This window comes from Pagrus major, chromosome 11 (genome assembly GCF_040436345.1).
Source record: "Pagrus major chromosome 11, Pma_NU_1.0".
Classification (NCBI taxonomy): Eukaryota; Metazoa; Chordata; class Actinopteri; order Spariformes; family Sparidae; genus Pagrus; species Pagrus major.
Window position 1 is genome coordinate 22,238,225 of NC_133225.1, and position 25,454 is coordinate 22,263,678.

The 25,454-nt window shown below is 40.5% G+C and overlaps 1 protein-coding gene across 1 annotated transcript; it reads right to left on the reverse strand.

Annotated features, from left to right (window-relative positions):
• Positions 1-7,815: 7,815 nt before the first annotated feature.
• lurap1 (leucine rich adaptor protein 1) lies at positions 7,816-23,713 on the reverse strand. The gene is made up of 3 exons (XM_073476472.1): positions 23,501-23,713; positions 8,566-8,870; positions 7,816-8,385 (listed from the first exon to the last, which is right to left on the reverse strand). Exons 1-3 carry the CDS (start codon positions 23,711-23,713, stop codon positions 7,992-7,994), a joined length of 912 nt encoding a protein of 303 aa, XP_073332573.1. The 3' UTR covers positions 7,816-7,991.
• Positions 23,714-25,454: the final 1,741 nt, after the last annotated feature.

Sequence of the window (25,454 nt, forward strand, 5' to 3'; positions counted from 1 at the left end):
TTTTCTTCTGCACCCTTGGTTCCTGTTTTGCCTGTGGCTGCTTGGTGTTACTATTCTATGACAACTCTACAGTGTGTGAACTGAACTGTGTGTGTTTGGGCCAACGCCGCCGCTCACTCATCTGCTTCCCGTCCCAATTCGTCCTGCCGCATCAGCCGGTCTGCCAGTGACGCTGTGAAGAGACTGTGCTGGAGTATTGAACTGTTCTGTGTGCTTATTACCTGCCTTGCCCTGTACCTGCTGAGTTTTGGCTTTAAACCTCATTACCAACTACTCCTGGTATCCTGTATGCTCCAGCTGGGTCCAAACACAACCTATTACAGCCTGTCCTCATTAGAACAACAACCATATAACCACGACAACCAAGAAAACAGCGTATTACATTTGAATTGTTTGTCGTTAGGCGACGTGCTCTAGCGGCTGTAGTCATTTTTACAGCTGCAAAGGAGGTGAGGGGTGAGGAGAAGTGGTATAAAGGGTGAAAAGTCTGTATGTGGATGAGGTCGGGCTGTCGGGTTAAATAAGCACTGACTGTCATTCAGAAGACTGTTCGTGTCCAGTGTGCAACTCTGAGTTGTTTTAGTTGTACATAATGTAATTGCAGTTACTCATGTTAAGTAAGTACATGTGTAACAGAAGTTACAGAGGTAACATAGTGATTTAAACCCAATCACAGGAAGCATACACCTTCCTCTTAAATGTTTGACTACTGGGCGTAGTCCTGGCTAAATATATATTGTAGACCAATATATAACACAAATAATGAACCTATGATTGTTCCAACCCTGCACACCTACACAGCTGCTGTGATGCTTCCTCTATTTCCATCAGACAACAATATTATTCTGTCATCTCTGAAGTTGTTTTGGGAAATGGCCTGTAAGTGCTTTGAGTGCTAATGGGTCTGTATTGATAAACCTTTGTGGGAGGGCCGAGCCAAATATCGATCACACATCTACATGAGGTTCAGTGAAAGCTCTCAGCAGAGTAGTTTACATTAAGAGGTCAGGGGAGAAAAAACAGATGCTCATTGACAGGAAGGTTGGGAGGTTTTAGGGTTTTTGGGAAAGGAAAGTGACAGATTTTATCCAAAGGATCAAGAGGTCACACAATGAAGAGGATCTTCTGCTTCCCTATCTGACAAGGGGATAAAAACACAAGCAAGAAGATTTAAAATATCTTTAATCATTGGATAAGCTTGTATAATTTACATACTGCATAATATAATTCTCCACATTAATGAACATAATCACTTATTTGTTGAACTTTTCCACTTCACAAAGAAAAAAATATCATTTTTTTCTCCGGACACATTGCATAACAAAATAATAAAATAAATGCATCGTACCATGGAAATAAAACAATTCCACTCGCTCAAGCAGGATATTGATTGGACTGATCCAGTGAACTGCAGTCGGTCTCTGTGGCCTTTATCTTTCCATCCTCTCGGCTTTGTGTTGCCTAAGTTGAGTTTTGGACCGGCCTCAGAGCCCAGTGTGCACTCAGTGGGGTTTATTTCAATTCACTTCCATTTCTTTGAGCAGTTTGGGATGTGAACAAAACACACACACAGGGATAAAGTATAAATACGATTCAAGGAGAGGAAATGCTTAACGGCCTCTTTGAGGAGCTGTCAGGTACCTAGAGACCAACATCAGTCCCGGGATAAGTTGTGCTCGTGTGTGTTTGTGTATGTACAAGAGGAAGGAAGGAAACAGCAGGGCACCGGGGGTGGAAGCTTCCTTTTAGCTGCATGCTGTGTGCTCACTGTTTATCCCACTATTCAGCCTCCAGGGACACACAACCAGTCTTTTGGATTAAAAAAAAAAGGCCAAAACTTGCAAGAAGAAGGGCTCTCGACAGAATTTCAGGTGGTTTACAGAGAGGGTGGCTAACCTGTCTACTGTCGGAGGCTTGAAATGTTACACAACAGTATTAATTCCTCCCTTTAGAATCGTTATTAAATAAGAGAAAGTGTGTTTTGAGCTCTTAATGGCACAGAAAAGTTTAAAGAGAGCAATTAAAATTGTTTTATTACTGTCTTTTTAATGCATTGATTGTTTTCATTCACTTTGTAAAGTGTTGTTATGATGACCTGAAAGGCGCTTATATATAAAATGTATTATTATTATTATTATTATTATTATTATTATTATTATTAATCAACCAAATCACCAGAATAAATGTTGGAAATGTACGTTTCTGCAAGCCACATCTGGAGTACAGTTTTTACAGCATATGGAAAATAAATATGTGCAATTGTTTCAGAGATATGTTCAAAGTGTTTGACTGTTGCCAGACTATAATGAAAAGGTTTATATCGCCGTGTTGGTGTTGTTCCTAGAACATAAGAATCAATGTTGCTCAAGGACTATCATTAACTTTTGAGCAACTTGTTCTGGCTGAGTGGGGTTTGTACACTTTTTACTTTTACACTAATTTCAAGTATCATTTTCTGTTTCTTTTCAGTTTTCTGTCGATATTTGGTTCAGTTCAGGCAACAAAATTACTTGGTTAGGTTTAGGAAATCATTGTGGTTTGACTTAAAATAGAGCCTTTCACATCATCTAACACGTGTTATTAGGAATAGCTTCTCCCATGTGTGTAATTTTCAGGTCCCACCGAGTCGCTAAGCTGTGACATTACAAATACGTGATTGGTCAGTTGCATCACAGCGATATCAGATTGCGCATGATGAAATGGTTGCCACTTTCTAATAAAGCACCCTCAATAAAAAGTTTATAAACTGTACCAACGCTTTTAGCTCAGTTGTAAGCATTAAGTAGAATGATTTTCAGAAGAAGAAGAAGAAGATCCCACCGGCTGGTGTTTTTTCTTCGTATTTATGTTTGGTAATGATGCAGTTAAATGTTTGTGATCCATCCATTAATGATCATGAATTTCTAACTTTCTAGAACTCCATCACATCTGCTGTTGTAAATGATAATACGCCATTAAAAAAAAGATTTTAATAATCAAGGCTGTAGTTATAAGTGTCGTAAGTCCTCTAATGCCCTTTTTCTTCCAGGATTCATTACAAACTATCTCTGAAGGTGTTAAAGGTCATTCTAATGGTTATTGTTCTGGCTCTGTTGAAATGCATCACCAGTACTCTTGTCATCTCTTTCATCTCATCCTGCCATCACTCAAACAGTACTGCTATACTACCACTGGCACTGCACTAAACATTGTTTTATGCAGCCACAAGAGCTGAAGCATACTCGCTCTCATTGTCATGGGAACCATGTGGATATCCACTCGTCTATGTAATCATACTGTTTGTCTTGTGCCCAGAATAGCTGGAGGGTGCCTGGCACCTGGAGCCAAGGCAAACACATCACGCACTGGGCATCTGATAAATCCTGGACTTTATAAAAGGAGAGAAACAGAAGGACTTAAAGGAGCAGGCCTGCTGTGTTTCCCTCCATACCTTCAAAAAAAATCTGGAAAGTGAGGAGAAGCTTTCATCTTCAACTGAAGGGTTTTTTCCACAAGTGTGCCAGTTACTGACACTTCCATTCTTATCCACGCACAGAGGAGTTAGTATCCCTCTTTCAAAAACAATCAGGCCACCAGCCATTTCTCCTGGCACCTACATTCCCATTAAAACTCTGCCAGTGAGTGGTTTAAAACAATGTACATGTACCTATTTTAAACTGGACGTTCTCAGTGAAAACACATTACAGCATCTCGGGCTACAGTATGGCTTCAGAGACACACTATAGCTGGATGTAATGTGTTTTACAGGTTTGTTCCCTGCTCTGAAATCTAGTTTTCCCCCCATATGGCTCGTCTAATTTGGAAAGAAAACCACAAACTAGCGGAGCAGACAGTCTCTTTGGCATGCAAGGTTGCTTTACAGCCAACACACATGTCAAAAAGGGATGGAGGTTTCAAATGACTTCATGTCTATATACGGTGGCTGGATGATATACCATGGGTGAAATACTTATCCAACGATGGATAGATGTTATTTGAAGAGATTTAGAGGGGAAGGAGATCACCGGGACAGATTTTTAAAATGTTCCAACTCGTACAAGAGTTCAAGGTCCAGTCTGAGCACAGTTTTCCCCTCCTGTCTCCAGGACTGGCCAACAGTCGCTGTTTCTGTGGTACCGGCTTTATGGTGCTGTCTCCAGCAAGAGGGCATTGTGTGTGCATGATGTGTGCGTTGGCACAGACTGAACATTTCCACCGAACCAGTGTGGTGGTGGAAAGAGGGATGAAAAGAAAGGCAGGAGGAGGCGAGAGGAAACACTTTAGTGGCTCAAACAAATGGAGGTGCTGAGTTTAACATCTCACTGTAGCTGCCAAAAAAGTTTGCATTGCTTCTCAGGGAGACCTAGCAAAAAGTGAGTTGACTGAAGATGATCGAAAGTTGACATGTTTTAATAACTAGATGCATTACGTGTCAATGCAAGCAGTAGCAGTTAACAAGAAGTTAAATCTTTACTACATGATGTGAAAGAGCCATCGACAGTTCGCTAAACGCCTCTCCCAAACACAACAGGCCTGTTTGTCTCTATTCAAGTAAGCTGTGGGCTAAATCGGAAATTAGCTAACTTGTTGGGCCAATAATGCGGAAGATCTGGGTAATTCTATATTCGGGATGTCAAGCTTTTTTGGCTTCATGCTCACTGAGCAGCTTTCATAGGAATTAATAGGGCTCCACCTCCGAGATCTGTAGATCCAATCTGTACCGAGATTTCCCTCGTTAGACCGCGAGCCGTCAATTTGGCGGTTCAAAAAATGATTTAAATGTCCTTGTTACAGTGCATGAAATGTATGAAAAGCTAGGCCAGGACTTTCAGGATGCAAAGGGACAGGGCTGGGTACTGAACCTTGGTTATACTTTTTTTGGTGCTGACTGAAATGAGTCCATACGTATTGAAAACCTGGCATTGCTGGCAGTATCAAAACTTTTATATTGTATCAGCACTAGCATTAGGAGGTTCCAAACACTTCCCAACACTACTAATTGTATAATTTGAGCCGTGCAACAATTTAAGGGGTACGGAGCACAAATATAACACACCTTGCCTCAAACATCAGCCTGTTCAGAAGGTCATGAAATGAAGGAGAGTGTGTAAGTCCCAACTTTTAAGAGGAGCTTTTTTTGACATGGTATACTGTAACATATACAGCGATGAGCTGATTATGTAATATGTTTCCCTCCGTTTATCAAATGTGTTGCACTGTCCCGACAGCATTAACATGACGAACTGCTAGAAGATGTTGTAACACTGATGAATGAGCTGAAAACTCTCAAAAACCACTGGGTCTCGTCTAGTCTTATCCAAACTTTGACGGGCCAGCTGTGCTCAGCCAGTCAGTCTCTCACACACACAAACACACATCCTCGCTCTCTGTCAGTAGCCGTGGAAACTCCTGAAGAACAGACAATAATATTTGATTTCATTTGCTGAGAAGAGGCTGCTTATGTAAGCCGCTAGAAAGGCTTCAAGAAATATTGCTTTTCTTCTCTGATTGTGTTAAGTCTTCCACGCATTTCTCACGATTTAACCAATAAAGCTCTCAGCACAGGGCATGCAATATCCACCCAGCCAGCATAACACATTTACCAGTCGACACTCACACGGCGAGAGCACACAGACTTTTGGTTGAGCCAATTTGTACACGCAAGCAGAGGCCCGGAGGAGGCAAAAATAACAAAGTCAGTCAAAAAACCTCAGATTATCATAACAACAGTGCAGTCATCTTAGGAGGGAAACAGGCATATGTAGTTCAGGTTTACACCAATCAGGCACGACATCTGCTTATAAACACAGGATACCAGAACGCTTCAAACAGAAAGAAAATTCAGCCATATTCAATATTTGCCTACAAACCAGTCACATCTAGTACCTGATGCACAGAGCAGCTGTATTGCGATTCAGTGAATATACAATATTGCAGATGGTTGGTTATTAGCTCCACAAAGACACAAATACTAACAGTGGTACATTATTTCTCAATGAGGGAAACGTTTACTAGCTGTGGTGCTCCATCTTCTATTTTTTTATATCCTCTACTTTTTGTTCAAGTTAACTACGAGTTTGGGGAGTAACACGTTCACAGATTCCATCAAATGGTGCTTAATACTTATGTTTCACTTTTTTTCAATTCTTAGTAAAGTAATACTGTCTGTAACCTTATAACCACATCTGTTTATACAATCAATTTAACCCTTTCATGCATGGTGTTCACAACACTGGTCAGACATTTGGGAGCAATTTTTAACCATTTAAGCTGGAGTACCATGCCCCAACCAGCCCAAAGCCTTGTCCACATTTACATTTGATTATTTTCTTTGTACCTGTTCGTCATTTTGAGATATGACATCACACATTCAAAATGGCAGGAGGATGAAGAGATGCAGCAAGTACCTCTGGAGTAACTGTTACATCATTTTATTCTTCTTTTCTGAGATAAACAGACTAGTAAAGAGTTATTTTTAACTACATAGGGTGTCAAAAATACTTTCATCCAGGTTTTAGAAAGATTTTTCTTGTATGTTTTTTTTCCTTTGGTTGAAAATACATCTGTCCACTCCGGTGGATGTTACGGCCGAAGGATATACTCTGCCTATTTAGATGCGCCCTTATATTTGAATTGAAATTATATTATTTACAATTGAATAGTTTAATTTAACAGCAATATTTAATATCTTTCAAATTTTCTAAAAAATAAATGGTAGTATCGCTTCCTGGGCTCATATTCAGTTTGTCAGAGATGCTCTTTGGACAGTGTCTCTGACACTGTCTTTAAAACTATTAAAATGCCTTCTTTGACATGGCATGGTCATGTTAGACCTTAAAAACACGGCATCAAGTCTTCCGCAGGGAGCCAAACAGATCTCGAGGAACAAAGGACCCTTTCATAACGGTAATCCACCAATAGGAATCTTACACCTGAATCTGGGGGTTGTGGCCTAGAAAGACTGTTGGTGTATACAGACTCCGATTGTATTTAAATATAGGCCCAGTTGTTACCCTTTGGCGCATAATGTCCACTGGAGTGGACCAAAATCTGGATAAAAGTATTTCTTACATCTCTTATTTAGTTGAAAAATATTGTTTTTTTTACTGTCTGGTTTTCGATAATTAAAAGATTTAACAATTTCTTCTGAATCACGTTTTATACCGTTAATGCACGGTGTCCACTGCGGTGGGCGCTGATGCAACTCCTTACAGAATATTGAAAAAAAATTATTGGCAAAGATATTATGATTTAATAATCCATGCATGAAAGGGTTCATTTGTGGGTTTATAGGGGAAACATTGTTCTTCTACTAACTTCAATGAATCAGAACAGCTCTATCAGTGCTGCTAGTGGTGGAGTTAAAGGTGGTGTTGATTGTAGACCCACCACAGTATGAATAGAGTAAATAATTAGATCCCAGAGCGATATTCTTTGATGGGGGTCCACAAATGTTATTGTGCCTCTAGGTTTTATTCATAGATAAGTGTAAGTAGAGGGATTGGCGTATATATTTATTTTTCCACATTAAAAGATCAAATTATAATTTAAATCTTCTCATTTACATTGGCTTATGCTCAGTGTCAGTCAATCTGAAATCATGTTTCAGCTCTCTGGCAGATCATCTCACTGTGCTTCTGAAAAGAAAAGGACAGAAAAGAAGAGAGAAGAGGAAAAAATCAGGGAATGCCAAGAAAGACCCTGAGAAAAACTATGACACAGGATTTTAAAATTGATTTTGCTAAGTTTGTTTGAGGCAGCCCAGTTTGGCTAAATATGGTCAAAATCCTGTAATGTGCATCCACCTTAGTACTGACATCAATGTTTAATAGAAAGTTAGTGCAGTCACAGGAGGGAACAACAGGACAAACTCTGTCTTTCAAACCCAGTGTCATTCAACAAGGAAAGCCTCACTATGTGCATTTACAAACAGCAGTTCGCTCTTCTTCTGTCCTTCAGTGATCTGATCTTTGTAACATGAGAGGCTTCATCCCCCTCTCTTATTATCCTTCTTACAAAAACGTCACATCTTCTTGCGATTGCACCCACCGCCAGTGCGCGTCATACTCCAGATGCATTTTTCCATTCATTTTGCAAGTATCCAAGTCGATCTTTCCGTTTTTGTAAGGTTTGAGTTTGGGGCTCTGGTTGGTTCCCAGTTTCTCGTTGAGGCCGTTGCGGGTCGGGCTTCCTGTTTTCATGGTTGGTTTCTCCAGGACGCCGTTAGCCTTGACAGATTGTGCCTGGGTGTTGCCCTTAGAAACTGGGCTTCCTTTACCTGCCTCTGGAGCCTTGGACCAGACCGGAGCGTCTTGCTTTGGGCTCTCAGACTTGGTTTGGGGAGAGCTGACAGGAATAGCTGGTTTCCCAGTCCCAGTCCCAGTAATGCCATTTCCAGTGATAGCACTGGTAACCACAGTCCCTGGTCCACCTTTCACCTCCGACCCATTTCTAATCCCAGTTCCATTTTCATTTGCCCCAGCCCGAACCCCACTAACAGACCTCAGCCCTGTCCCGGCTGCTGTGACCGTGGCCCCGGGGCCTCCCCCTGTCCTGCCCCCAGCAGTAGCCTCTGAGACCAGCGGCGTGGTGGAGCAGATGACCGACTCCGAGCTGGAGGGGCAGTACTCATCCATGTCATCCGCCAGCGTGTCCAGGTAGCTGCCGATGGAGATGTTGTCCAGCTTGTCGTTCGGGTCCTGCAGGCTGCTCCAGGAGCCTCTCCAGGAGGTGTCGGGGCCCTCACCCAGGCTGTACTGGCTGCTGGTCAGGCTGCTGCAGCGGCTCGTCAGTGTGCTGCGCTCCTCCAGCAGCCATTTTACTGCCTCGATGCCTTCATGGACGGCCAGCAACTGCTGCAAGATCTTCACGTCCACCGAGCGCAAGTGAGCCTGCGGACAAAAGATATGGATGAAATTAAAAAGAGACGATAAAGTTTTGTAGTTTGCAGTTAGTAATGGATAAAAAATGTTTTATATGAGAGGCAGACAAGCTGTGAGCCTGGAGAACCACCAGGACTCTGCAGATATTTATTTTAAGCATTCAGGTTTGGCTCCACACACAAGTGCAAACACCATTATAATGCTATTAAACCTTTGCAGATTACCATAATTGGAAGTAAAGTATAACAAAAGCTGGCGAGTCGAGTGTTTGCTGCAACCAATGTGGAAACATACAAGGTAACGGTAGAGGGGAAAAAGCTCAGAGATGGAAATAAAACAGAAAGAGGCACAAACTGGTAAAAGAGAGAGAAGAAGGTTTAGAGAAGTGTTCTGTAGGTGGTGGATAAAGCTTTTAAAGAAGTGTTAACAGGGAAATTTGACCAAACTAACTCTGCAGGAGAAGTCAATAAGAGATGGAAATTATATACACTGTGAAGTATGACACATTAAATTAGACAAAAAAATCTTTGAAAAGTCTAAATGTCCTATAAATGATCATGATGTCATCTGGTATAATACATAAAATAATAATCGATCAGAAATAACAGCGCTGCTGTCTTCTAATGTGATCTGTCAGTGTGTTGGGGGGAGTAGAAATGATGAATAAGAGGAAAAAGACAGTTGCGGTCATGGAAAATTCCTCCCCAGAAGACATTAGCAGAGGTCTGCGGTGCAGCGCATGGCCAAGAGGTGATATATGGCAGCAACATTTAAAGCTTGGCCTCATGATATCCACCCCTCTCTGCAGATAACCAGTCTCTTTCTCTCGTCTTTCAGTATCTCCGTTTCCTCCACGTAATATTTTTTTCCTTTATTACTTTTCTGTCTCTGTGGCCCCACAGACGGTCAGTGCCTCAGTCTGTCTCTGTCTGTAGCTTTGTTTTCTGGGTTCAGAGTTACATAGTTTATAAACAGTTTATATTATCGTGTGATGTTTGTGTCTTATGTCTCACATAATCATCAGGTTTCATACACAATTATACTTATAATATCCAGTTGGGTCAGAAAGTCTGAGACCACGTCGAAAATACCTCTATTTTGCATTTGTTTCGAGTTTAATACCATTTTTTTCATTCCAAATGATCGTATAAGCCTAAAAATATGAGTGAAAAGAATGATGAGAGTGGTCAAGTGCATGCCATCTATTAAACAAAGTATTTGTGCCTTGTTACTTCCCACCTCTGCTTAAATATTACAGCAAAAGTGGAATATATATGGTGACAAACTGCACATGTGGCAGTTCTACCAATGTTATATGGAAGTGCAGGGACCTTGCGACCTTTGCCCTCTGACCTCCTGGTGTCTTTGTATACCTCCCTTATTTCCTATACTGGGTCCTTACACCCCTTTAGGTTATGTCAATACAACAGTGGAGAGGAACGTATTGATCCTCCCCACCTGCCAACCAATTTATCTCCTGCTCCTGTATAATGTTAGTATTGAGGGATTATTTCTCCAGTTCAGTGAGCCAATAATGTGTCATTGTAGATTTAGTCGGTGTGGTTTTCTGTTAAAAAACTCAACAAAACAAAAACTCCCCTTGTCAGTGTGCTTAAGAATCTGAGATTCTTCCATCAGCAAAGGAAACACTGTGTATGTACAGAAGAGAACAGAGAGCACTGCTGGCTGTGGGGTAAAACTACTTGAGCTCATTTAGTCATCTCCAATTCAGTGTCTTCTCCTCATCTTTCTCATTATCCGGCCCACTGTAGTTAAACCGTCATGCTGTGGATGGGTGATTTAGATGAGTGGTTTCCAAACTGTGGGTGCCCCCAAAGGGTCCCAAGATAAAACAGAGAAGTCACATGATTTTTTTACTCTTTACGCCTCTAAAAATCCTTCAAATGATACAATCAGAGAAGAAAAATCCAACTTTAGTTGCTCACTACGTATGTCCACATTCAGGTCATAACCTTTGATGATGGCTCACCAGGCGCTTCATTTCACAAAGTTTAGGAGCCATCGTTTAAGATAAAACTGCATCTTCATCTTGAGAACGTATGGCTTGGCTCCTGTTATTTACTGCCAACTATTTTATTCAATTGTCATCACAGCTGATTGCAATATGGACCTACATCATTGGCTGCAACACTGTCACTCAGTCTGATTGCCTTGAAGCATTTAAATTTCTTGTTTATGTGACTTTAGAGGATTCAGATTAAGTCCCTCGAGGATTACTCAAACCTAAACCATACCCACCACAAGCCAAACCCCAACTGTTACACAAACCTAAACCAGCATGACTTTCATTCTGACCAAATGCCAAGTCTTCATCCAAAAATACACAAATGGTTAAGCTGTGGTGACCAACTTTTTGTACTCACTGGGAGAAGAGTACCCACGAGGCTGAAACCCAGTTTTTCAGACTACAGTGCTAACATGTGCTTTAGTGAACTCAGTGTATGTAGTCTCAGAAGGAACGGGGCTCTGCCTCTGGCGCTGTATCCAGATTTCCCTTATTAGATACACAGGAGTTAGTCATGCTATGGTAATCTCTATCTGCTCATTCATCCCATCCATCCACCTTTACTGTACATTAAAACACACTTTTAGCACACATCGCATGGTTGCAGGAAGGAGTCGGCACACAAAGAAGAGGAACTGAAGAACCACAGCGTTCTGTCCGTGTGTGCCTGTGAACTCGCTGACGTTCTGGGGCACAGTCAGACATTCGGGGTGGGGTTCAGGTTTGAGGTTTGAGGTCTTTTAGCTGGCAGAGACTAAGCGCTTAATGAGGGTGGCAGTAAAAGCAGCTCCATGCCTGTCAGCGCTGAGGTGGCACAATGCTAACGAAGCTGAGCGCTATAACAGTCTGTGCTGCTGACAACATACCTCCACTACATTCACTCCGCTTCATATTCTATTCAGAAAAAACACTTAAGACGGATGTGTATCCTAAAAATATCCCAAACCAAAACTATCTGTATCCACTATAACCTGTAGACTGCTAAATTAGACATGTTAAAAAGCTTCATAATGTTCGCCTGTAATATGTTTGAGAGCACTGACTGTACTGGAATACTATGTTGTTCTTTAGTTAACCTACAACTAAGCAGTAACTCATTTGATAAATGATTAAACGCTTAAGTCATTTCTCCTGGTTCCAGCGTCTCAATGGTGAGGATTTGTTGCTTTTTTGTGTTTTATGATATTAAACTGTATATCGTTGAGTTTTATTGTGGACTAAGAAATTCTGATGAGCATTTTTCAAATTTTTATGACATTTTAAAGACCCTTTATTGATCAGCTGTTCAAGAAAATAAGTGCTGGACTAATCATTAGCTGCAGCCCCAGATTTTTTAAAGATATATCTTGGCATACAGAAAGTACACATAGTGAACTGTAATACAGTTCCCAAGTCGATAAATAAATAATAAAATAAAACATAAAATAAAAAAACAATTGGCAATGTAACAAAAAAGCCAGATTATTTCCTTTTACTAACTTAAATGCAAATCTAGTGTTTCTTGTGGTTTAATTAACAGTATATCTTCTTTTATTCTTAAAATCAGTTATTGTGATAGTAAAAGACAAAGATGATTACACATTTTGCAACTGAATAAACATGCAAATCGTGCTTCATCGTTTTTGCCAAATTCAATCCAAAATGCCTACATGCCTGACTTATTGCCGTCAGTGATATCTGTTTGCATGCCAACTGTGTCGTACATTGTGTGTAATGTTGTTGTTCCTGGAGCAAATTCTTTCATCTCCATTATTTCCATTATTTCCAGATTTATAATGGCCTCTAATTAAGCGATGAAGTCAAACGTGCTCATTATAGTGTGGACCCAGTCTGATGGAAAAGGCCAAACTGGGGTCAAGAGGTTTCCATGTGAGATCAGTCAGGATGAGTGAGCGAACATCAAGAGCTAAGCAGCCTTGAGGACTGAAACACCATTAATCATCTTTTATCGTTTTTGTGCCATCGGTGTTCAGCCAAACAGATTTCAGTTTCCAACTCAGGCACGAGGCCAAGCGACGTCTGGCTGATCCATAGGATTCTGGAAAGATCATCTTCCTGCCTTTTATATGAGGTACAAAACTGTGTGTGTGTGTGTGTGTGTGTGTGTGTGTGTGTGTGTGCACTGCAAACAATATTCAGATAAATATCCGTCTTTATTTGCCATAAACCTGCTGATTGAGTGACATTTCACTTGGTTAAGCATTTTTGTATTAACAGCGGAGGAGTTTCACATTCCATGAACTAAACAATCAGTTAATTGAATTAAAAAAACTATGGAAATAATTAGCTGTGATCCTTACTGTATACTGTATGTGTGTCCATGCATGTACCTGGAGCAAATGGAATCATAATGTATCAGAGCTGAGCTGCAGGAAAGAGATTAGAGATTTAGAGATTGAATTTTGACCTATTTCTACCTCTTTGAAAGTAGAAAGAACCAGTGAGACCATGGATGGACTCCCAAACACATTACAAGTTCCTTAAACTTACTTTTCTGTCAGATTGAGGTTTTCCTTGGACACTTTCTGAAATATTTTTTCCATCAAAATGTGGATACTGTGACAGAGTAACTTGTGGTGCAGTATGTTGGATCACTTGTTTGTACCATGAACCCAACCCAATTGCCAGAATAATTTTCTATTTCTCTATTGTCACAAGGTTGTGCTTATGCTTGGGTTAGTATTAGACACAAAAAAAGCTTGGTTAGGTACAGGAAAACTTCATGTCCTGAGTTCCTGTCAAAAATAGCTAGTTTTTGTTGCCACAATCATGGCTGGAAATTGTTTAGTGGTCTCATTAAAAATGTCCAGTGGTGTCACTCTTATGAATGTTGGCTTGGCAGCCTTCTCGCATATATCCAGGAAGTTATGAAAAACAACATATATTTACAAATAACACATTTCATAATTCTAAAAATGTATCTTTACAGATTGACAACTCAGGTCTTATTGTTGTAGCTTTGACCATCACTCTAATCTGTAATAATAATAATAATATCATTGGCTTGTTTACAACCACTCTTGGATGACTGCCCATCCTTCTTGCTCCATCTGTCTTTGTCCATGGTTGCAGTGAACTCATCAATTATTTTGGTGAGTGCGCTGTTATCATCGCCACAAATGACCAGGAAAAACACAACTTGTAATAAAACTAAATGTATCCATTAGGTTCTATTTCAGATGTCACTGTAGAGCAGGCCTCCCTCATCAAAATGCAAAATTAAGCCACAAGGTGCCCCAGAATCATTTTCTCTTCTTTTGGGATGTGTGAGAATGCATTTCCAATCGCTCACAGAGTGTCTTAACACAGATATTCAGTCATTGTTATAACAAATTCACAGCTGAAGCTCGATCCGTGACGCGGACTCTCCCATGTGGCTACAACAGCCTCCCAATGTCACAGAGCTACCGAGCAGACTGCTGAATCACTGCCAGCAGGGACGGCACGAACACACACTCGTTCTCTCACACACCAACAAAATAAACACCCGTCTCTATCTGCACAGTCTCTCTCTCTCTCCATCATGTCCCCTGGTGTCACTGTCTGTCGTTTCACCTTCCCAAGCTAACTCAGGCGACCTTGCAGAGTCCCTACAGTCTCCATAAACAGCAGAAGGTCGGCCATGACTCCCTGTAAACCACCAACTGCTCCATCTGTCTGAGTGCTCTGTAAAACAGCCACTCATCCTTGTTACATTTCCTCTTCTGTGTTCCTGATTCTTGACGTATCAAAGCATTGTTCCATCTTGTTTTTTACTCCCTTCTGTATCATCTTTGTCCCTCTTTCTGTTCTGTTTCTTCTGTTCAGGCTACGCAGCAGACATGTACTATTAGATGGCAATCATGCAGGATTTTATTGCAAACCAAATGAAAACAAATGTTTCACAAGACTAAAATACTCCCCGGAAAGTATTCTGCTGCTTTCTTGTAGTAGCAGCTTTAAATCTGGCACTCATTTTTCAACTTGACTTCTTCAACTATCAAAATACTTCCCGCAAAGAAGCTAAAAAAAGTTTCTCTTGAAGGAAATGGAGTGACAACACATAAGAGACAACATATCCCAATGTAAGAAGAAAAAGGGAATATTTCATTGTTGTTGTGATGGTTTTCCTGTGGTGAGAGCGAGGGATCTTGATCCTCCAGTTGATATGAAAGCTGAGAAGTCAGATTCAGTTCAATCAATAGTGAGTTACACGCATCAAAAGAAGAGATGAGGGGAAGTGCAACATAGTAAACAAACAACCCTGTCTCTGAAAAAAAAAAAATATTTTCAAAGAATTATAATGCCAGATGAAAGACATTCTTTATCATATCGTATTTCCCTCAATATATCCTTGTAGCAACTACATTTTTGTGGTTATTTTTAGGCACTGACAGCACCCGGTTAAGATGAGGGCAGGATTATGTGTGTAGGTGCAGGTTGGTAGGCAGTGGACAAAACCACTGTGAGTCATGAAGAGAAATACTCTTGTGCTCTTTAATTAGCACAAGTGTTTGGAATGCATATTATTTATATTATTTAAAACTAGTGAGGGGGACAGCACTCCATTTCTCCCAGGAAGGGGGGGTTCGGACCACCTTGTCCCCGGTGTGATTTCCACCTATGGCCTATTTTAGGTGGCATTCTTCTCCCTTCTGCTGTCTGTGTGTTACTGTGTTCAAAATCTACTACGGGAAACTACAACCTCTGAGCTAGCAACCTACATACTGAAAATAGCAGGTCATTTTAACTCTAACCTGGTCGCTGGCGGTACGAGCCTAAACAAGCTAGCAGTTCTTTCCTTCTTTCGCAAGGATTGAGTCGTTTAAATGCCAGGGCTCTCCTCTCAGCAGGTGAAACAAGCTCCCCTCAACACTATCTTGCAGGGGAACCGCTGCTTGTGATTAGTTAAAAGAAATAGAAAAAGCCCAAGCGTTTTTCCCCCTGTAACAGAACGAGAATTGGTGTAGGTCAGACCTTTTTCTAGCACTGACACAATGCTGTGGTCCTGATGTGTGTGGAGAAGTCACTTGACTTTCCCTAACCTTAACCAAAGGGCTTTTGTTGCCTGAACCTATTCCCACATCACACTTTCCCTTCCTTCACTTGAAAAACCTGTGAATAAATTCAGCAACCAGGGCTCCCATTAAAACATATTTAGAAAACAAATTAGTACTACATAAAGATAGTTTCTCAGAGACGGGGTTGAAAACAAAATTTAATGGATGAATTAAGGAGCTCAGGTCACTTGGCAATGATTAAATTAGACAAAATCCTCTTGTGACTGTCTTTGAGGAGAAAGCCAGCAGCCAGACAGAGAAAGAAGAGCAAGAGATTAAATAGACTAGATTTTGATTCCCTACAGCTCTGCTCTGCGCTCAAAGCTGACTTTGCACTGTCATTCATCCGCCCAGAGGTGGAGGACAGAGATAGAGAGCGACAGGGAAAAGCTACAGACACAGAGACAGAGAGGCAGCCATGGACAAAAAAAGAAAAATCACATCACCCGAGCAAAAACACAGCATTCACCCTGCATGTCTCTCTTTGATAGCTGAAATACAGGTGCTGAAAAAATGCATGTATAAAAAGCTATACAAAGAGCTTTAGTGTGTGTGTGTGGCTGACTGCCAGTCTCATGTGGCTTTAAAGGAGTGTCTCTGTATTCAGTGAGTCTGTTAAGATCAGTCATGTCCTCTATTAGACAGCCGGAGACAAAAGACAGAAGCTGTAAAACTGCTCCCACAGAGATGAACAGCAACGGTAAAAATCATTAATAACAACATTTAACTGCTTTCAGCTCGCAGGGCTGTAGAAATATTCTCTGCCAAACCGAGACATAAGCATTGAGAGAGAGTGTGTATATACAGTATGCAGGGTATATGTTAGCAGACAGCCTAAAGCCAGATATCAGATGATCGCTTAAAGCCTTTTCACTGATTAAGTACACTTTCTATACGTGTCAGTCATCTTTCTAGATCTACTCCTTCCATTTACTCTGACACATAATCCAAGAAATTTCATTAGCAAAATTTCTGATAATCAATTAAAACGTTTCAGCTATTTCTGAAGCAGAAATGCTGAATATTGTCTGGTTCCAGCTTCTCAAACTTTGTTAAATATTTGCTGGTTCTTAAATGTGAGGATTTGCTGCTTTTCTTTGTCATTTTTTGAAGCAAATGAAGAGCCTTTGGGTTTTTTGGGCTGAACGCTTAATTGATTAATCATGAACAAACTTGGTAAGATTGTTAATATGTCTAGCAAGATTGTGGGTCAACAACAACAAAGTATGTCGCTGCTTTGTGAGACCCGAGAAACAGGGAAAGGACGGGCCATTTGCAGACGTCACATGCCCGGACATTCTTTGTGATGCTGTGACGCACTTTGTTGTTAAATGTCTGTCTTTGATGGTAATTGCTGTAATGTTGTGGCTGTCTTTGTTTTACAATTTCCACAGACAGAGAAATAATTTTTTGAAAGGGTTATAAATGAAACAACTCACTAAACAAAATGAAAACAACTGGCAGACTTATACATAATAACTAACTAGGTGCACTCAATAATAGCCGACATTTATTTTAAAGTTACAAAGTGCAGATGTTTAAAGTGCTTGACAACCTATATTTACTCTTACTGGGTTGTTATAGAAAGCATGAACTGATTAGAAGAAAGTTCAAACTTAGTGTTAAGATTATATTATATTATGTTTTCTCCAAGTCTTACAGGGAAACTGGCTTTACTGTATGTGTAGAACTTGTGAAGGTGTTTGTGGATTTGTTTTGTTTTTTGTCGTCTTGCTTGTTAAAAAATATTTTATAAATGTTTTAAATCTGACCTGCTGAATATCAGGTGTTACAGTGTGACCAATGGAAATGTTAAGTCACACTTGACGTGTTTAGAGCAGCATGTTTCTCATCATCACAAGCCCAAACAAATCTGCACTTCGCTCAACAAACAATCGCTCAACAAACAATCGCTCAACAAACAATCGCTCCATAGCATTGCTTATGGTCAGAAACTCCACTTAACTAGACATACAAACAGAGTGTCGTTATACAGCATCTGCCTTATTCGTCACATTGTAACTGATGAATGTGATAAATGTTGTGTGTTTGTTCCAGTCTAACATACACTGTACTGTATACTGTACTGTATCAAGAATGCAGGATAACATCTTGACTCTCCTGACAGTTTACAAGAAGCAGAGACATTTCATTAGTGGTGGTGACACAGCGACAACATGGCCCACACACACACACTCCTTGATCTCACAGCAGACAGATGATGCAGCCCACCATCACCATGCTGTGCGGTTATAGATACAGTATATAACAGATGACTGTGGAGCATAAGAGCAAACAGACACACTCACACAGAAAAAGTGAGAAAAAGTGGCAGATATTAGCCGACTACTTAACATGCTGTGTCTGTGTGTGTGTGTGTGTGTGTGTGTGGATGTGGGTCTTATGAGCTTATCAGCATGACAAAAAGTGTTCAGCATCATAAAACAGTGAGGAAAAAAACCCATCCAGGGACAAGATCAAGTACACTTGCACGAGTGTGTGCACATGTGAGCTTTGCATTTAGCATTACTCTGTAGACACTCTGCACATCTTAGTAAGCAGATTTCTGATGAAAGTGCAGCGCTCAGAGCTCTTCTTCTGCACTCCCATTATATTACACCACTCTCATGATGAATGGAAGACACACACACACACACACACACACACACACATACAGAGAGGAGCAGCCCGGCTCTGTGCTGGACGTTTCACTCCCCTCCAGTTAGTGGGTCTTTATCACTTCTCCCTCTGCAGCAGACCTGATTAACGGCTAAAACTGCTAACAGATCAGTCTGACCCTCTGCTCAAAACTGATTTATAGAAACTCTCTGGATGCTTTGTGAACCCAAACTGAGGGCTTTGGTCAACTAAACACATATGAACTGGCTGTCATCAGTGTCTGGAGGTTAACACAGTTAATTTCTCTATACATTCCCATTTTGCCTAATACTGTAGTTTACATAATCCCTATAAAAATTAATGGGCTTATGTGAAGCTTTAGGGACTTAGTAATCGTCTGATTTAATGCCACTATATCATATTCAGATATATTTCTTCTTCTTACCTGCTATTTCATTTTATTTAGCCATTACTTAAACATATTGAGCTGTTGTTAGACCTGTACCATTGTATTGTTAGTGGGTGAAAGTGGGCTGAAGGCAAATCCTTGACGAATCATTTAAGTGAGGTGGAAACGGCTGCAATGGCTGCAATATAATATAAAACAGAAAACACTGCTCCTGCACTGCCTGAATCGCCTGGTTTGGAGTCGAGCCTTTACTTCCATAACTTACGTGCGTCACTATGTAACAGATGTTAAATAAATATTTATATTTAAAAATATATCATAAAATATATACGGCTGTACAGCCATGGATACCAACTGTAGCGGCGCTATTTTAGATCACACTACCTTGCTTTGCATGACCCGCCCTACTCGACCTCTGATTGGCTACATCCTGCCTGTTAAGTAATGCGCATGTGCAACTCTCATCAAAGATTGAACAGAAGCAAGATGTCTCACTCCGTAGCTAAAATGGAGCGTTTAAGACACAGTGTGTAAAGGGATGCTGCAGCAATGCACCATATGAGAAAAATAATGTGTTTTTTGAAAATTAAAGTATGTAAACCTATTCTACTAGGACCCCCAAATAAAAGTATGAACCTCAAAAATTGCATAATATGACCTCTTTAAAGCTCACTTTTTGTTTTCAACCTGCCTGCCTTTGTGTGTCTTGTGTTTGGGTCCTCGCCATTTTGCAAACTGTAACATGTAACTCTTTGGGGCAACTCTGACTGTCAAAGTTACATTCACTAAAAGTGCTTGTTTTGCCACTGGCACGCTGAGGTTGCCATTTTATGTGTCTGACATCATTACTGAAACGATTCCTATGGAAGTAGACCTTTTTGTTAAATAATAAGATCCATTTGGTAATCAGAAACACAGCGCTCAGTCAAGGAGAAGTCTCACTCTGAAATCTCTCGAGAGGTGAGTTGTTGCAGGAAGACAACAGTGCAAACCTGAGTGAGAGCTGGAGGGAGAATTTTGGAGTTTACTAGGGCTGTCCCTGATACCTTTGTTGGAGCTTTGGTAGTAAATAATCAGCGTTGGGGGAGGAGGAAGTACTGAGCATGACCTGTGAAGGACATTTCTCTGTTCTCAACTGAGATGGATGGATGAATGCATTAATTTTTAAGGATTCTGCTGTGGATTATTGTTTTCCATTGTTATTTATTATTGAAAAAAAACACATTTTTCAAAGGTTTAGTGTTTCATGCATGTTTGGAATCCAGTGCGATGAAACAAGATATAATAACAGCTATGTTGCAGTTCGCCTTTATTGATAGCCTAAATTTAGCCAAAAAAAGCAAAAATACGAATATCCAAATCCCAAAACTGAAAACTGAATACCTACCCATTGAACAAATACCCGAATAGTCGTAGCTACAAATGTTTTTTTTTTAAAGCAACCTATAAAATACTTTAACAGGTCGCCAAATATACTTTGATGGCTACCTGGGTGGTCCGCCCAAGTAAACTGTATGTGTGGGAAACACTGAACCTCAGCCTGTCAGTGGTAAAAACAAGCACTTTTAAAGGACGTTACTGTGATGGTTGGGATTGCCCCAAAAGGTTATGTTGCAGCCATTGCAACTGTGTCGCGGCTGCCAGCTGAGGCACCTAAACATGCAATACAGGACCCAAGTTTTAAAATACCGGAATTCCCCTTTAATATGCTGACACATACAACATCTATGTGTGTCTGTATTATGGATCATTGTATCATCACATTAGCGCAGACTCATTTCAAAGTCATGTGGTACTCTAAACTAAATTACGCATACAAGCACCATCTGGATGCAAGATACTGGCAAGTATCAAGAGAGCCGAATAGTATTTATAGGCTCATAAAAGTACGGCTGATAATGTTTCTTCAGGAAGTGTTCAGTTAGAGTGAGGAGAGCGTGATTTCCTCTTCAGGACACTCCAGACTTCTAAAGTGCATCAGAGCTGCCAGCATCATGAGCTCTTGTTTCTACAATCCTGGAGTGAAATGTTTCCATTTCTAACAAACTGATAATGTCTTTTGGATGTTTCCAATGTGTTTTGGAGCAACTGTCTCATACGACAGCTTGCTTTGTTTGGGCGTTTAGTGGCAGGCGCTAGATTTGCTCTTTGTCACAACCACAGGAATGTAGGGATATACATGATCATAGAAGGGAAAAAAACTGTAGAGCAGAGCATTATTATTGCTCCAGACCTCGACTGTTTGGAGGAGGTGGGGTCCATGTAAACAAGAAGACTGAGAGATATTTGTTTAATTCAACAAAAAAAACCACGGCGCAACGGGAAATAATCGGCTGTCAAAACAGAGAACAGACTTGGCTGCACAAAAGAAAACAATGGATTGCAGTTCGTAAACTTCGACATGTGATAATCATTTAATATGTGAGAAACAAAAACAGTCTTGTTTTAGAGGGATGATGTTCCCATACATCACAGCAAGTCCAAGCGTGTATAGAGATATGAAAAGTTACGAAAACTACAAATTTACACAGTATGAATTGTGTGATTAGGCACCTGAAAATAGATGGATGAATGAATTCGCCACATTTCAACAGGCCTTTGGTGGTCAACTCATTCCCTAGCAACCACAGACATCTGCAGCTGTTGGCATGGTGAGGAGCAGCTCAGTCACTGACTGAGTATGAAGAGACTTGTATCACTCGAGACGATTCAAATGACAAATATTACTGATCTGTTTCATACAGTAACATTTATTTAGTGGCAAGCTCAATCAAATCTTCATATCATCATTCAGTAATTCTCTGCGTGCAGTATATATCTGTTAGTAAATTTAGACACTAATTGCAAGTAAAGACATACTCTTTATAATTTAGCCTTTTGTATTGGTACTATGGCGTGCCAATGTGAAAAAAAATATGCTTATTCACTTTCTTGCCAGGAGTCAGATGAGAAGATTGATACCACCCTGTGCCACTCAGTCTCTGCTGGTTGCCTGGCAACGTCACAGTGACGAAAAGCCTCCAGGAAATCACTGCTTCCGGGCCAAGAAGTAGTCTGGCACCCCACATGAAACCACAACTTGCTCTTTTTTCACTCATGTTTTTGTGCAGATTGAACAAACAAAATATTTCAAGTTCATTAGTGAGCCATAGAGAGGGTGGCATGGAGTTTTTATTACCTTTCAACAGAGACAAGCTAGCTGTTTCCACATGTTTACAGTCTTCATGCTAGCCTACACTACTGCTGGCTTTAACTACATATTTACCGTACAGACATAAGAATGGTATCAATCTTTTTATCAAACTCTTAACAAAGAAGGTCGGTGAGCAGGTTCCCAAAAATGACAAACTATTCTTTTAAAGACCACCAGAAAATTCCCATTAAGTCCCACTAAGAGCCACACTGAAACTGGTACTGGTACCACTGTGAAGAATGCCAAATTAGTATTAACAAGTCATGTGTTAACATATAAACTATAAACTAGCTAGAATATCAGCTGTGTCTTAGTCCTGATGAACTGATACGTTGACAAATGTTATTACCTGGTAACACAAATGAATATTAACATCAGTCGAACACTGGTTTGTGAAATAAATGGAAGCTGAACAACTGTTACCAGTCCAAGATACATCTTAACACAGGGCAGTGCATGAGTGCATGCAATGACAATGTCACAAGAAGCAGAGCCAAAAATTCTTGGAATTGCATCAAGACTTTGGAAAAGAAGATTTTTTGGACATTTGACGAAAATACTTTACAGTATACCGTACATGTCGGCCAATCAGTGACAAGAAATTGCAGTACAGGAAAGCCAAACTACGGATTGAGACAATACGAGTTTCACCATCACATAATTTGTCCACCAGAGAGCACAGACAAGTTGATTCTTCACTGTAATGTCCTGCTCAGCTTGTATCTTTGTTGTAATTTAAGAGGTAAGAGGTATCAAGATTGTTTTTTTTTCAAAACTTCTTAATACCGATATCAGTATCGGCATCAAAAGTCCAGTATGAGTCAGGAAGAGAGACTTGAGGATGTCCCAAAAAACATAAGCATTTGTTCTCCATCAGCTGCAGATGTTCAGTGATTACTCAGACTAAGTCACTCATATCAAAAACACATATATATTATTATTATTATTTTTCATTATTTTACTATTTTATTATTAATCCTGATGTTAGTTGGTATTGTATTGTTTTTCATCAATGTACACTTTCAGGGTTTGTAGCTACAATTATATGACTGTCCTGCACATATAGTACACACAGTTTTCAAGCATCCCTGAGTCATGATGAACTGATGTGCTGACAGATGTTAAACCACTGGAGCAGCAAATCTCAACCTTAGTAAGGCATCATTGTGATCTCTCAATACTGTGGTCACTTCAGCGAATGAGATCCTGGAAAACAAGAGTCTGCCACACGTCCAACAGCTTGTGCCACCACCCGCGCGCGCGGCGCACGTTCACACACACACACACACACACACACACACACACACACACACACACACACACACATACACACACACACACACACACACTTACCATCTCCACCTTCAATTTCCTGATCTTTTCATCCAAACTCTTCCTCCCCGTCTCCTTGCCGGTGTCGTGCGCGGCGCTCAGCTTGGCGTCTCCCCGGAGAGAAGACGCATCTTCCCGCATCCACCTGAGCAAACCCTCGGGGGTCTTCCGGCCAATTTTCACCTCTATGTCTTTCAGATCTGGGATGGTCTCGCTGGCGGTGCCTTCATCCATCGCGTCTGTAGTGTGGAAACCGAAAAAAATCTTTTACGTCCTTCGCTTTTCGAGGAAATTGTTGCCTGTCAAGCTGTGAGAGTCACTTCCTATAGGATTGTATGGCATCCTATGCGCCTCCAGCTGAGTTAGACTGCGCCAGGAGAGGAAAACAATCTGACAGCACCAACACAGCAGCGTGTTATTATCACAGCAGCATGATGCTCAGAGGAAACAGTCTTTTAGCTGTTTTATCATCTGTTGGCAAAGCGACTGAGCCCGTGTTTCTAAACAAACTCAAAGCTTTAAAAAAGGAAAAATCTTCTTTTCATCTCTTTTTATTCCCCGTGGCGTGTTGTCGGTTCCTCCACAGTCCGGTGTGTGATCGCTGCAGGCCGGTGGAGGCTGGAGGAGGCTGGTGTGTCCGCCTGGAGATCCTTAAAATGAGCTACATTGCGCAGATTCCACCTGCATGATGACAGCGACCAGCAGCCGCAGAGTGAGAGGAGACCCCACAGCGTCAGCCACAAACAGTGACATCACTCCGCTTCCGGTGCGACTTTCAAAATAAAACACGCGCAGGAACATGCAGCATTTGAGGAATGTGAACTACCAAAATAAAACAGCTCTCCTGTTTGAGCTGTGCAGTGAGCACTTCAGTCAAAGCACAGATACAACAAAATAAAAACACTCCTTTACAAGTTAAAGTCATGAACAACAACATACAATATAATGCCAACATCTCAGTGCTGCTTTTTAATTGTAATGATCTCATTTTATCTTTTATGTCACTCCTCTCTGTCATCAATGCTTAGTTGTGTCTTGCATCACTAAATAATCAAAAGAATATATATATATATATATATATATATATATATATATATATATATATATATATATATATATGCAAAATGAATAATAAACATTTACATCAATAAAGACAATATGCTTTATTATATTGTTAATATTGATACATAAATGTATAAGTAGCATGTTATTGTAGTACAGGTAAAAGATGAGCTAGTTTTAACTAGTTCATTTATACATTTATATTTATATGTTTTTATGCTTTTTTATATTACTACATACCATTTGTGTATTACAATTAGGGGTGCAAATAGATCAATAAAGTTTTTCTTATCTTAAAAATACCGAACCCCCCTTGTGCAGAATCTGGCCTATGATTGGACCATCAAATAAAAAGTGCGTGCACATATGATACTAAATATGAAAAACCCAAAACATGTATACTCTGTAGCCTCTGGCACAAACCTACTGTGGTTCGATCAATACTGCACTTAAAAAAGCAAAACAAGACAGGCAATAAAAATATGTTCATCTGTTTTAGATTTCAAACTCATCTGATGCAGCTGACTCTAAAATAGAACTTTTAATTGTTGCCAATTCTTCCCAAAGCATAAATCTTAGTAGCTCAAATCACGGTTACAATACGGTTCAGCTGATTTCATGGAGAAGCTGCTCAGATGTGGCAGAGCCCCTGTGGGGTGAGATGGATGAAGACTCTAATCAGTGTAATCAAGTATGACAGATGTCTGGGTTACTTAAGATATCGCATTACTCTCAATACACTCACACACACTCACACCCTGTGGCTCTACATGACAACCTTCTCTGAGCCTATTCAGACTCAGTGTGAGTAGAGTTTTCCTCACCAGGCCTGGACCTCCTCATGTGGAACCAGGAGCGCTGTGGCTGCCATGATACATCAGGTTAAAGCTCATGGTTATGAAACTGGCAGGCT